This window comes from Salvelinus namaycush, chromosome 35 (genome assembly GCF_016432855.1).
Source record: "Salvelinus namaycush isolate Seneca chromosome 35, SaNama_1.0, whole genome shotgun sequence".
NCBI lineage: Eukaryota > Metazoa > Chordata > Actinopteri > Salmoniformes > Salmonidae > Salvelinus > Salvelinus namaycush.
In genome coordinates, this window is record NC_052341.1 from 26,174,594 (window position 1) to 26,189,532 (window position 14,939).

At 42.3% G+C, this 14,939-nt stretch overlaps 1 protein-coding gene across 10 annotated transcripts in view; it reads right to left on the minus strand.

The window, feature by feature from the left end:
• Positions 1 to 14,171, minus strand: part of LOC120030077 (calcium/calmodulin-dependent protein kinase type II subunit gamma-like) — a 37,911-nt gene extending 23,740 nt beyond the window's left edge. For all 10 annotated transcript variants that reach the window (XM_038975408.1, XM_038975403.1, XM_038975406.1 and 7 more), the window contains exons 1-5: positions 13,997 to 14,171; positions 9,963 to 10,057; positions 6,548 to 6,607; positions 917 to 971; positions 767 to 832 (exon numbers count right to left, since the gene is read on the minus strand). In XM_038975408.1, coding sequence (XP_038831336.1) covers positions 767 to 832; positions 917 to 971; positions 6,548 to 6,607; positions 9,963 to 10,057; positions 13,997 to 14,064 — 344 coding nt within the window. In that variant the 5' untranslated portion in view covers positions 14,065 to 14,171. The remainder of the gene's footprint in view (positions 1 to 766; positions 833 to 916; positions 972 to 6,547; positions 6,608 to 9,962; positions 10,058 to 13,996) is intronic.
• Between the last annotated feature and the right edge of the window lie 768 nt (positions 14,172 to 14,939).

Sequence of the window (14,939 nt, forward strand, 5' to 3'; positions counted from 1 at the left end):
AAAGGGAGAGAAGGGGGTTGAGCGTGAGAAAAGGAGAAAATCAGTCATCCTTTCATCACTAAACACATGCCTGGTTTGTACAGAAAGCTCAACAGGTCTGACAAAGGAAGAAACAAAGTAGTGAGACAGTATTACAATAGTGGCTTTTAACCTTTTTCCCCCCCGTTACTGTACCCATATCACATTTTGCTATGCCTGGAGTACCCCCTTATAAGCATTTGACCAACTTGGCCTATGTTCTTTTGAGACTTCCCAAGTACCCCAAATGGATAAGCCAGCTAGCAAAAATACAGTTAAGACAGTCTGCTGGTTGTGAGGCTCAGAAGTGAAAGGTCAAATCAGTCTTGGGAAGGGGGTGTTGCTGACCCCATGTGGCTTGTAGAGTGTGTGTGTCTAAAGCCCTGGTCAGCACTAATTAAATTATTTCATGGACACTTCCCTTAATGCAACAAAGAGCATCACCTAACAGCAAGATTGAGGAGAAGAGAGTGAGAGGGAGGGAAGAGAGGGAGTAGAGATAGGAAGGAAACAAAGGGAAAGAGGGAGAGATGAGAGGGGAAGAAGAGAAAGGGTTATAGGATATATAGGAAGAGGGAGGAGAGAGGGATAACAAGACATGACAATGCAGCAGACATGAATACAAGGAAACCCAGTCAGTCAGTCTGTGTGTGTGCGCGCGCCACATGAAATCACGCCACTCTCCCACGGTTTTGACCCGCGCTGTGCGGCACAGTAACCATGGTAACAGTAAATAGGGATTGCCCACCTGGCATCAGCCTCGCTGTAGTACTCCCTAGCAACGATGTCTTCAAACAACTCTCCTCCCGTCACCCTGAAAGAGAGAGAGAACATGATTGTTATCATACATAATAAAGCTCATTCACAAGCCTGAAATGTGCGCGTGTGTTATACTCACAGGTCAAAGACAAGGTAGTGAAAGCCTTCCTCCGAGATACTGTCATGTAGTCTCACTAGAGAAAGAAAGGGAGAGAGGGTGGAGAAGAGGGAGAGAAAGAATTGTGAGATTTAAAAGTGGAATATTACAGGCTAGGGCTCAGTTTGTGATTCTAAATCTGACCTACTGTATGGTTTGTAAGGGTTCAAGGTGATGTAAAAGGTACATTTGCTGTGCAATAAGAAGCAGGTCGGCCCTGCAGCAAGTACAGTACATATCACTATCCCCGCGTCTCCTCTATCTGTCCCACTCTCTTTATCCAAAGTTTATAGAAGCACGGGCCAAATGAGAGGAGAGGGTGAGAGAGAGGGAGAAGTATAAAACAATTTGAACGAAAAGGGAGAGTGTGAGAAAAGGAAGGAGACCATGCCTGAGGGGCAGAGCAATCTGGGACACTGGGAAAAAAAGGGAAAAAAAGAGGCAGAAAGAAGGTAGAGGGAGACATATTAGAGGGACACAACTGAAGAATACAGCACAAAATTGTCATTGACTCATTGGTATGGCCTCATCCCGCTCTCATATTTTCACTTCCTCTACATCCTTTGTTCTCTCCTCCTGGTCATCCCCCCCCCCCCCCCCAAACTGATTTCAATAATAATTATTATCCTCAAATCGATTACTGAAAATAAAACCAGTAGACAAACAAATACAGAGACTGACATCCAGACAGAGAGATATACACTCAGACATACAGATTGACAGACACACTTAGAAAAAAGGGTTCCAAAGGGTTCTTTGCAGAGGGATAAGGTTCTGCAGTGTATGTAATAGCATAACAGATTAGTTAAACTGGAATGACTCTCACTCACGGTTGCACAAAAAGAGCTGTGCACAAACCACGGCCCAAAATATTCTTAGTCACCGCCCCTACATTTGAATTACCACAACAACAAAAAAAGAGAACCCTTTTTCAACTGCAAAGAAGTAAAATATTGTAATTTGGTCAGCAGCCTGATTAACTTGTGTTCATACGACTTAGAAATTGAGAGTTCAGGCAAAAACGAAGTCTCCACCCTTGCAAAAGGGAAACTCACACGGGTGAAAATGACGGCTGTCAGTCGCCAACTGGCGGGTGGTCCCTTAATCACACCGTGTTGTCAGCAAGCGAATGAACGTCAGACTGTCAATCGGTGCGATGTGTATTATACATAACGAAAAGCCCTTCAACGGTTATTCGCAGTTAGAAAAAAATGTTTGGGTTATTTTACTGATAATTCAAATGTAGGGGCGGTGACTCAGAATATTTTGGGCCGTGGTTTGTGCACAGCTCTTTTTGTGCAACCGTGAGTGACAGTCATTCTTGTATAACTAAACTGTTAAGCAATTACATAGTGCTTTCGAAAATACCTTTACTTTTTCCATATTTGTTTTACGTTACAGCCTTTATCACATTTACATAAGTATTCAGACCCTTTACTCAGTACTTTGTTGAAGCACCTTCGGCAGCGATTACAGCCTCAAGTCTTCTTGGGAATAACGCGACAAGCTTGGCACACCAGTATTTGGGGAGTTTCTCCCATTCTTCTCTGCAAATCCTCTCAAGCTCTGTCAGGTTGGATGGGGAGCGTCACTGCACAGCTATTTTCAGGTCTCCGAAGAGATTTTCGATGGGGTTCAAGTCCGGGCTCGGGCTGGGCCGCTCAGGACATTTAGAGACTTGTCCCAAAGCCACTCCTGCATTGTCTTGGCTGTGTGCTTAGGGTTGTTGTCCTGTTAGAAGTAGAACCGTCGCCCAGTCTGAGGTCCTGAGCGCTCTGGAGCAGGTTTTCATCAAGGATCTCTGTACTTTGCTCCGTTCATCTTTCCCTCGATCCTGACTAGTCCCCCAGTCCCTGCCGCTGAAAAACATCCCCACAGCATGATGCTTCACCATGCTTCATCGTAGGGATGGTATTGGCCAGGTGATGAACGGTGCCTGGTTTCCTCCAGACATGACGCTTGGCATTCAGGCCAAAGAGTTCAATCTTGGTTTCATCAGACCAGAAATTATTTTTTCTCGTGGTCAGAGTCCTTTAGATTCCTTTTGGCAAAAATCCAAGCGGGCTAAAGAGTGGCTTCCGTGTTGGTCACCCTACCATAAAGGGCTGATTGACAGAGTGCTTCGGAGATGGATGTCCTTCTGGAAGGTTCTCCCATCGCCACAGAGGAACTCTGGAGCTCTGTCAGAGGCCATCGGGTTCTTGGTCACCTCCCTGACCAAGGCCCTTCTACCCCAGATTGCTCAGTTTGGACGGGTGGCAGGCTCTAGGTAGAGTCTTGGTGGTTCCAAACTTCTTCCATTTAAGAATGCTGGAGGCCACGGTGTTCAACCTGCAGAAATTATATTGGTACCCTTCCCCAGATCTATGCAGACACAATCCTGTCTCGGAGCTCTACGGACAATTCCTTCGACCCCATGGCTTGATTTTTGCTTTGACATCCACGGTCAACGGTGGGACCTTAAATAGACAGGTGTGTCTTTCCAAATCATGTCCAATCAATTGAATTTACTACAGGTGGACTCCAATCAAGTTGTAGAAACATCAAGGATGATCAATGGAAACAGGATACACCTGAGCTCAATTTCGAGTCTCAGAGCAAAGGGTCTGTATACTTATGTAAATACGGTATTTCAGTTTAATACACTTGCAAACATTTCTAAAAACCTGTTTCGCTTTCTCATTATGGGTTGTGTAGATAAAAAATTATAAAATACATTTTAGAATAAGGCTGTAACGTAACAAAATGTGGAAAAGGGTAAGGGGTCTGTATACTTTACGAATGCATTGCATATGACTATGTGATGGTGTCTTGTGAAAAACTCACGTATGGTCTTGGGTCAATTGAGGTCGTTTGACTAAGTAAGTGTTGTAACTAAAGCGGAACCCTTTTTTGGTGCCATATAGATTCTTTTTTTTTTTTATGGTTCTTTATAGCACCATACAGGTTCCATTTAGAACTTTATGAGCATGGTTCTTTATAAAACCTTTAAAAAAAATCCATATGGCATCAAAAAGGGTTCCGCTATGGTCACAAGCCAAGAACCCTTATTTGGCACTATATAGAACCATTTGTTTTTAGTTTGTACCAAGACCCTTTTTCATCCGAAAAACAGTTTTTGGAAGAAAGGGTTATTTGATGATTCTTGGAAAGGCAAGAAGTATTATTTGGAAGGCAAGAAAGAGGTTCTACATAAAAACCTTCTGAATCCGTTTTTTTTATAGTGCTTAAGCATTAGTGTTAAACTCCTGATATTAAAGTTTAAACAGGGAGGTAAAGTAATCTGCTAAGTTTAAAACGATAGGTGTGTGAATGTTTTAAACTGTACCAATGTTATGGGTATATATATATATATATATATATATATATATCTGGTACTCTGCTAATCATTTTACATATACAGTACTGGCAAAGTTGATATCTTTGCCATGATATCCATCTTTAAATATTTTCTGTGATTTTATTGAGCAGAGAGTAGGAGAATAGAAGGGAGTCTGAGTGACCCAGCAGTGTATTGTTTGGTACACTACAAATTGGCCAGTGTTACCAACAGTTTATCAGTGTAACGTGTCTAGTGTTGATTCAGGAGTTAATTTAACACTCAGGTGACTGCGTGATGTTAGAGAACCCCAGTATTGGTGTGAATAACCAGAGTTGAGTGTAACTCATTTTTACTCTGAATTAGGGATGCAAATTTTGGTACATTTTGCTGCCGTCTAACTGACCCTAATTAAGCGGTCAACAAACAAAAATTTTCCAAACAGTAAAATGATCAACAGAGATCTGTATATAATGACGAGATGCTTATGTTTCCCCACTAACAATGGGAGTTGTCACAAGGTGCGAAGGCAGGCGACAAGCTTAAGCCCATAGAAACGCATTGGGCTTATTTTGGCGAGAATGAAACCTCTCGCTTTGCCTCTTCCTCTCTGATACTATGCATGCATACAAGGACCGGACATTTTTCATTAAGAGCTTATTGGAAACACGCAACAATCTTAGTCAAAAGGCTATAGCCTATTATTGAACATGCAACTCCTGTAATGAAGCAACCAATAAAACGTAATTTTCAACTATTTGCAAAAATGCAATTCGAGTTATACACGGTTCTAAACAGCACACCTAATGCGAGCAGTTGTGAGAGATAAATCTCTGTTAGAAACTTCTAAAGACGGGGAATCTAATAGCAGCAACTGGGATGTGTTGCTAATATGACAAGGATTGTGCCTTTGGCTTCTGGACAACGAAAGAAAGTTGATATGAAAACCAATAGAACAGGAGAGAAACGCTGGTTAACGGCTAGAGGAAGTCTTTATAAAATAGTTGCCTCCACATTTCTATGGTTGGATTTTGGCCAGGCTACTCTGAAGCAAAGGTAAGACATGCCTCATTATCTGAAGTAAAGTAAACCGTTCACGTTTCAAACAATTATACTGCCTCAAGTTCACATTGTAAAGTGGTGGGTGACACGCTGATAGTCAACGGTAGGCAGGCTATAGCCTATACACCCATATGGCGAATGGGAGGCGTGCCTTAATTACGAGCAGAGATTGAGAAATAAAAATAGCTCCTTTTAAAAAATGGTGGCCACCAACGTTAACACACGATTGCATTTAGAATTGTTATTGGTTGCGCAATGACTAGGCTTATAAAAGCCGGTTTCAAAAATTCACAAGCAGCAATTTTATTCCACAAAATTATGCAAATGAATATATAGACTGATAAGCATGACAGGTCAAATGTGTTTTCAGTGACTAACGGATTAACGGGTAACATCCATACTCTGAATTGAGTAATACACTCAAAACCACATGCATTATCATATTACCCAGCATGCTCTATTGCAGGTTGATTTTCAGAATTTTTTCTTTCAATATCTTTTCTTTTGCATGTACAAGTTGAGTCATCTTATGATACACAAAGATAAATAACAGATTTTTCTAATCCAATCTGTTAGCCGTTTTAATTATTAAACCCGTTACTGAGACAGTTGTTCCAGTTTAGATGATTTAAGTAGTCTCAGTAATCAATCTGCCCTCTCTGGCAGTCATTCTGAATGCAGGTTGCGGGTGATTAAAGGTAGTCAGCGAAACATTATTGCGATGCGCAAGATGCAAGACTTCGCTCTCACAGTCAAACACAGTATCTGACCAAGTGGAGAAGTTATTCATCGCGTTCCAACGCTTTCAGTCGTTGCAGAAATTGACGCACAATGTTGCTTACTTTGTGCATCTACATCATATCGCTGAATCTACATTTAAAAGTTCCAATTGTTGGATATCCTTACTTTGGCTGAAGTCCAAATGGAATTACACATCACTTTGCAAGCCAGCATGACGTGACTTGCAGGAGCTTCAGACCACTGTGTTAGGGTATAACTAGGCCTTCAAGGAACAGCCTTATATTATATGTAATGTACTGTCATAAAGAGTTTACTATGAAATATAAGCTGAAGGTTCTCTGTAGAACCCTTCATAGAGGGGTAGAACACTCTGCAAACGGTTCTACCAAGTACCAAAAATATGTTATCTTATGGGGAAGTCAAAGAACCCCATATGGTTCTACTTTTAGCACCTTTAAGAGTGTAGAGAGATAGAGACAGAGACGACAAACCTATGTTGGAGTGTTTGAGAAGACGGCAGATGCGAGCCTCTCGATCCAGCTTCTGGTGATCTTAGGAGAAGACAAAAAAAATTAAAATTTAAGTTAGGGAAGCTTATTTCACTTGAAAGAGAAAGAGACAGAGACAGACCGTTATATACACGACTGTATCAGGTGTGTATGTTTGTGGAGGTTACTCGCAGCTCCAGCTGTGGGACATTGCTATGCCACAGCACTTTGTCGAGCAGGGGACACATGATGAAATTGGAACACACACACCCCCGCCCCTCGTCGGCACTGTTAGCAAGGCGGTTGCGAGAGGTCAGAGGTAATCTGGGGTAAACCTAGCAACGGCATAGAGTGAGTCAGAAGTGTGACTGCTACAGGGCTCCAAAACAGAGGGAGAGCATGCACACAAACACAGCACTTATTTGCATTAATTCAATCTGAGTATTTGATATTGCAACACTGAATATCTTAAACTCAAGACCTGGCAATTTCATCATCTGAAACACTGTCAAACAAACACACTGCAATACACACCGATCCATCTTGCTCTTCACATTATACATTTCAGCCAAACAAATGCAGCACTCCTATACTGCTGCTAACCAGCCTTACATCCGAACACACAGTTCTCCCACCTTTCTACCCCCCCTCCCCCCATGCCTCCCTCTACTCCTTAAGCCTTCCACCTCCCCCATCACTGCTCTGCCTCCTTCCATTCCTGATTGCCTCTCTCCCCTTCCATCTTTCCCATTACCCCTCTCCTTTTTCTCCTCCCAATGTAGGCTATAGATTATCTCCATTTGTAAAAAGAGGTAGGGCTGGGCGTAATTGCCAAAATATCATCACTGCGTTTATTTTTGACGGCATTTGGTGTTTCTGAATAAAACAGTTCCAAATATGCTTTATGGGTAGTGCATGGTAACAAATTAATTCTAAGTGGTTAATGGGCTCTCTCGATTCTAACTGCATTAAACTGTTCAACCAAAAATAATAGGACAAAACTGACAGTGAAGTACTCCTATTTGTAGAACATTGCATAGGAATCAAAATCCTCTTTTGTAGACGACTCAAACTCTGGTACTGAACCAATGGTTGCCATTTGCATAGTTATTTGTTCAATTCCAGCATTCACTTCAAGCATTTCAATAAATGTCTTAATTTGCTGCACTAATTTGTTAAAATGTACACACCGTTAGGTTCTTCTTTTGTCTTTGTATGCCTCTATTTGACAGAATAATTATTCTCCTCAGAAGGCATTTTTGCTTCAACTTGAGTTCTTACTTCCGCCACTAGGGGTAGTCAGACAATTTTCTGGGATCCATTTGGCAAGCCTTGCCCTCCAGAAGTTGTTAACTTGTTGTGTTAGCTAGCAGTCCTCAGTTGTAAGCAGTTTGATTTTTTTTACTGGCGACAATCTTCTCAATCCTCTTTTAGAGTCATTAGTGAATTATTTAATGTAACATATGAAACAGTTAAATAGTTTAAAAAACTATTGTAAACGGTAAAGTAAAAATCCAATCTGGTCTGTGAATGAATGAATAACGGTATGTAGTTTACCACCCAGCCCTAGAAAAAGGATCACAACTTCCCATTGCATGTGTGGTGCGTGTTCAGCACGGCATACTACAGCTTTTGCTGATTCATTCGATTATTTCTTGATGTGTGCATGTATGGGCGTGCACAATGCATGTGTGTATGGCGGTAGTAGATGGGACAGAGAGTGCTGCAGGGTAACTCATTACTGGCACTTCCTGCTGTTCTCTAATTGGCCATCTGCTCCACCGGGGGGCGGGCCTATAGCCATGTTACATCAGGGAGAGAAGGAGAGGCAAGACACACACACACACACTAGCCCGCCTCAGATTATGACGGTGTTTAGCGGAGCTTTAAGAGACTTATTACCCATGGGGCAGTGCGCTAGGTCAAACAGGCCCAATGGTGCTAAAAACGACACTTAAATCCTTAAATCCTACCAGGCACACTGCCACCGGTGTGTACACACTACGTATAGACGGGTTGCCTGACGTCGTCACAAAAACAATGGCCGTGCAACGCAAAGGCACTAGGCTCCGTGTTGATTCTGGACGGTCAGATAGCTAGCAACGATGACAAGAAGCTGACATGGTGAATCTTAGGTAGCTCGTCGTATCTTGTTATTGATTACATGTCTTGTTTTGACTCATGTCACGTCTACGCTAATATGGCTCAAATTCACTAGCTAGCTAACCAAGAACTGTAATGATGTATTTGAGAGACAAGGGCTCATTGTGAAAGTGTATTCACATTTCCAATATTCATTGAGAGGAAATATAGTTGACATGGTGTGAACAATCCTTTGATTCTAAGCCTACCCCGTCTGTTTTCCCCCAAGGGTTGCGCACGCATCGGTTTTGTTGCTAAACAACCCATCCATCTATGGCTATTCCTCTAATCTCCAAATTTTCCCCTTCTCACTATTCCTCCTCCTCCCTACACCCTCTGTCTGCATCTCCCTCCACCATTCCTCTCTGTCTCTAGACACAGATCACTGCAAGACTGTCGGAGTCCCTCCCATCCTGACCCACACACATACACATTTAAATGCTGTGCAAAGCTTAGCAATTGACTGCTACCATGAAAAGCCTATAGATATTGCTGAAACTAGATTGTTTCAGAATACCAAATACCTTCCCTAATGTCACACTATTAACACACACGCAGGCACACACGCACAGAGAACGAAGGGGCTAACAGGGAGGTGTGTGATCCGTGGGTTCTTAGACTAAATATATATCTCATCAGGGGCTAACTGGATTAGCCTCGATACTGACCAATCCGCTAGCTACTGGCGGGTGGGAGGAAGTGAGAGAGAGCAGGAGGGGTATCGAGAAAACGGGTATGAAGCAAAAAGCCAGGACTGCTCAAACTGAACAGAAAAAAAAAAGAGCGGGCGAGCGAGAATGCGTGTTGACTGCAGAGGAGGGCAGCTCTGAGCTGAGGCAGTACACAGTCTCCAGACACACTGTCTATGTGTGTGTGAGAGAGAGAGGTCTGTATGCTGAGAAAAGTCGTGGCCCCGTATGCCTACAGCCCACAGTGGAGCTCGGCCTCCTTGGTAAACATATTTACCACATAACCTACCAACCCCTCCCCCCACACAATCTCAGAACCAAGATCTTGAGTATGCAGAATATTTTATCAAAGTTAGAATGTATGATAACATTTGCCACAAGAGATTACACAAACATGACACATTAGCTACTCGTGGTCAACTCTCAAGACATCTCTGACAGTCACCAATTTGTACAGCAGATCACTGACAGCTCACAGGGATGAACATCGCCCCCCCCCCCCCCAACAAATCTACCACTGACCGCTCTTTCTCTCTGTGTGTGTGTGTGTGTGTGTGTGTGTGTGTGTGTGTGTGTGTGTATATTACCTCTGGCTGAGAGTTTCTTGGTGTTGATAATTTTGGCAGCAAACTCCTGACCTGATGACTTCTTCACACATCTGCGCACCACTGAGAACGCTCCCCTGAAAACAAGGCAAGCAATGATCAGTTCTGGGTCGGGGGGGTTTGACATTTAGTATACTAATGCCCAGGCAAACACACAAACAAATACACAACACACACACACAGAAGGGTTGGCCATCAACACTGATACACAGCATGGAGCCATAAAAATGAAATTGACAGTGTATTGCAAGGCTCTCCAACCCTGTTCCTGGAGAGCTACCATTCTGTAGGTTCACTCCAACCCTAATCTAGCACAACTGATTCTAATAATTAGCTGGTTGATAAGCTGAACCAGGTTAGTTACAACTGGGGTTGGAACGAAAACATACAGGAAGGTAGCTCTCCCGGAACAGGGTTGGACACCCAGATTGCAGAGCTCTCTTTCTCAAATACAGGTCTACAGCACCGCTGGTTGTTCCTTCCCCTCTAATCAGGTACTGATCCAGCTCTACGACACCGAGGTCATGTTCAGTCGGCACAAGAAAATTTTTCAAAATAGATTGAACCGAAAAAGGTAGGCTACTATCGGATCTAGTCCAATAAGAAAATACATTTTTGTTTCCCGTTGCAAAGTTTGCTATTTTGTTCCCTACTGAACACATCCCTGGTGAGCAAGCGGACTTTGTTTAATTAATGGCATTAGATTGGTCAATAAATCAACTAACTACTAGGTAGGCCTAGTAGAGAAAACCAATAGTAGTGCAGACCAGGATCAGACTGGCTGTAGTGTACACGAAAGTCTAGACACCAGTACTAGTGTATGTACAGTACCAGTCAAAAGTTTGGACACCTACTCATTCAAGTTTTTTTTTTAAATGTACCATTTTCTACATTGTAGAATAATAGAAGCCATCAACTATGAAATAGCACATAAGGAATCATGTAGTAACCAAAAAAAAGTGTTCAATCCAATCATATTTTATAATGGAAAATTCATCAAAAGTAGCCACCCTTTGCACACTCTTGGCATTCTCTCAAGCAGCTTTTTAACATGTTTATGTCACCTTTACTTAACCAGGGAGGCCAGTTGAGAACAAGTTCTCATTTACAACTGCGAACTGGCCAAGATAAAGCAAAGCAGTGCGACAAACACAGAGTTAAACATGGAATAAACAAACGTACAGTCAATAACACAATAGAAAAGTCTATATACAGTGTGTGCAAAATAAGTAAGATTAGGGAGGTAAGGCAATAGGCCAAAGTGGTTAAATAATTACAATTTAGCAATTAAAACACTGGAGTGATCGATGTGCAGAAGATGAATGTGCACGAGGTAGTCACCTGGAATGCATTTCAATTAACAGGTGTACCTTGTTAAGTCCATATTATGGCAAGAACAGCTCAAATAAGCAAAGAGAAACGAACAGTCCATCATTACTTTAAGACATGAAGTTCAATCAAGATGGAAAATTAAGAACTTCGAAAGTTTCTTCAAGTGCAGTCGCAAAAACCATCAAGCGCTATGATGAAACTGGCTCTCATGAGGACCACCGCAGGAAAGGAAGAACCTGAGGTACCTCTGCTGCAGAGGATAAGTTCATTAGTTAACTGTACCTCAGAAATTGCAGCCCAAATAAATGCTTCAGAGTTCAAGTAACAGACATCTCAATATCAACTGTTCAGAGGAGACTGTGTGAATCAGGCCTTCATGGTCGAATTGCTACAAAGAAACCACTACTGAAGGATATCAATAATAAGAAGAAACTTGCTTGGGCCAAGGCCAAGAAACATGAGCAATGAACATTACACCGGTGGAAATCTGTCTTCAGATTTTTGGTTCCAACCACCATGTCTGTGAGACGCAGAGTAGGTGAATGGATGATCTCTGCATGAGTGGTTCCCACCGTGAAGCACATGATGGTGTGGGGGTGCTTTGCTGGTGACACTGTCAGTGATTTTTTTTTAGAATTCAAGGCACACAACCAGAATGTCTACCACAGCATTCTGCAGCAATTCGCCAACCCATCTGGTTTGCACTTAGTGTGACTATCACTTGTTTTTCCACAGGATAATGACACCTCCAGGCTGTGTAAGGGATATTTGAACAAGAAAGAGTGAAGATGATGTTTCAGATGATCTGTCCTCCACAATGACATGACCTCAACCCAATTGAGATGGTTTGGGATGAGTTGGACCACAGATTGAAGGAACAGCATTTGTGGTAACTCCTTCAAGACTGTTGGAAAAGCATTCCTCATTAAGTTGTTTCAGAGAATGCCAAGAGCGTGCAAAGCTGTCATCGAAGGGTGGCTACTTTGAAGAATCTCAAATATTTTGATTTGTTTAACACTTTAGTTACCACACGATTCCATGTGTTATTTCATAGTTGACATTTTTACTATTATTCTACAATGTAGAAAATCGTTTTTAAAAAATTAAGAAAAACCCTTGAAAGAGTAGATGTCTCCAAACTTGACTGGTACTGTAGAACAGAGCAAGGATGGCCAACTCTCTCCTGGACTGCTACTGGGTGAGCATGCTTCTGCGCCAACCATGCTCGATCACACAGCAGCTCAGTCTTGATTAGGATACAAGCTAGTTAAATGTAACAGGTGTGTTAGAGCAGAGCTGGAACCAGGTTAAACCCTGCAGACCCATGCCAGTAGCCCTCCAGGAGGGTTGGCCACACCTAAATCAGAGGACAAACAGAAGCAGGTTTAACTACTCTCCCAGCTCTCACTGGAAACAGCCACTCTGTAGCCCAACATCTACCTGTGTTCGTGCTACAGTATCTGGGTAGCTCAGTTAGTATAGAATGATGAACACCACCAGATGTGGGTTTGATTCCCACTGGGGCCACCGATAAGAAATGTGCGCAGTACCTTTAGATCAAATCTGCTAAATGGCATATGTTTATAGCTATATTATAATAGTATGTACCAAGAGGTCTGGGCCTTTATGGCAGTGTGCCCAACTCTGGTTGTTCTTCCTAGATGACTAGACTGTTTATGTTGATCATGATAAGAGTAGCATACATGTCAGAGAAGCAACTGTTCTACATACATTGCTATCTGAACGTTTCACAACGTTGAACTACTCAACGCGGCCCAGGTGTGTGAACTGATAAACCAATCATGGATCAATAGAATGCCAGAGAGAGACGCCCAGACACTGCGACTATACCCAGGGTCTGGGGCTAAAGAGATAGGAATAGAAAACAACCATCATCAGAGTCGAGAGGATCGAGCCACCGACAGATGCCCATAATAATAATAAAACGTCCCGGTTCTCTCAGAAAAAAAAGCCATCGAGATTCTGAAAAACCGCATCACGCTCACCCTTGCACTTTTAAGCCACAGCGACATAGCGTGTGTTAGGAGGCTTATAATGCTTATAATGCTACTTATGGCATTTATATTTACGGCTGTTGTATGAAGGCGTGCAGGGTTTTACATAATGTGCAAACAATTTCGCTTTGGGAGGAGGCCTGTGGGCTATAACTATAGATCTATGTTCGACACATCAGCTGCAGACTTATACACAGCTAGCTAAAACCGCAGTTTAGACAAATTACCTAATATTGTTCAACCACAGACAGCTAGTTATCATACATGCTAACATTCAGCACAGTCAAACAGGCTGCTAACGCAACGTGCCGTGCCAGCGAATGTCAGTGTTTTCGCTCAAACGCTTCCTGCCTGGCAATTTTCAGCAGACCAAAAGACAAGACGTTGACACACTAACGTTTTTAGCTAGTTTGTTAGCTAGTTGTGCTATCGCATATACACATAACGTGCATTAAATACATACATTGTAAACTCTGTCCCTAACCTACGACACGCAAGCTAGCTGCCTTCTGTCAACATCAGCAAAAGACAATAGGGTCAAGTTATCGCAGCTAGCTAGTTGGCTAAAGAAGGAGCGAGTTAGCATACGGGGGTGGGGAGTAGGAAAGACAGACAGCAAGGCACTGTGCATTAGCAAGCTAACGTTAGCAAACGGCGACAGTCGCTTACTTCCCAAGCTCCTCGTAGAGTTGGTATTCATCTGTAAAGCGTGTGGATGTAACGATAGTAGTAGCCATGGCTGAGCGGGAGGGAAAGGGTCTCCAAGCCTCGGTCAGGGTACGGCAGGCTGGGTTTAGGGGAGGACTGTCACCCTCCTGTACTAGCTACGGCACTGACAGGCTGGAAGAAAGAGAGCGAGAAGGGAGGGGTTGCCAGAGACAGAGCCACGCGAGATGTGAGCAGGGTTTTTGAGCAGAGTCATGTAAATCAGAGCGGGGCAGTATTCGGTGATTCAGCGGTTCGCGAGCTCTAACAAGACGTTTGAAGACTTAACAACCTTCCTCTCCTGCCTTGATTTGGGTGCAACCCAATATAAGGAAGGTGTTCTTAATATTTCGTACACTCAGTACAAAATATGAAGGATTCAAATTCAAATGTTACAAAAATCTACACATCCTTAAAAATGAACACAAAACATCACAAACTGATAAACACAAAAACACAGTTTTACATTCAAATAGCCAACATTTGACAAGCTTAAGAGTATCAACTCATTTAATTACTTTATTTTTCTTACTGACCTTATTATTCAATGTGGTAAAGTTATTTAATTCAAACCTTTAAAAAAATTGAATGATATTGTTCCTAATTTCATTTTATAGATGTAATATTTAGCAAGAATTAAACAAATGAATCACATGCTGTTCGTTAGTGGAGAATCTTGGATTATCAAACATAAAAAGAACATCATAAACTTGCAGATGGATGTCTTTACCAAATCTTTTTCCCAAGTCCAGGTGAATGTCTACCCATAAAATAATTACATGCTCTGTAAATCCTTTCCTGTTCTTGTTACGGTAACTTATAGGCAGCCAGTTGCCTGTAAATTACTGTGAAATAGGTACAGTATGTTACGTACTGTATTTTATGGTGTCCAAAACGCACTCATATT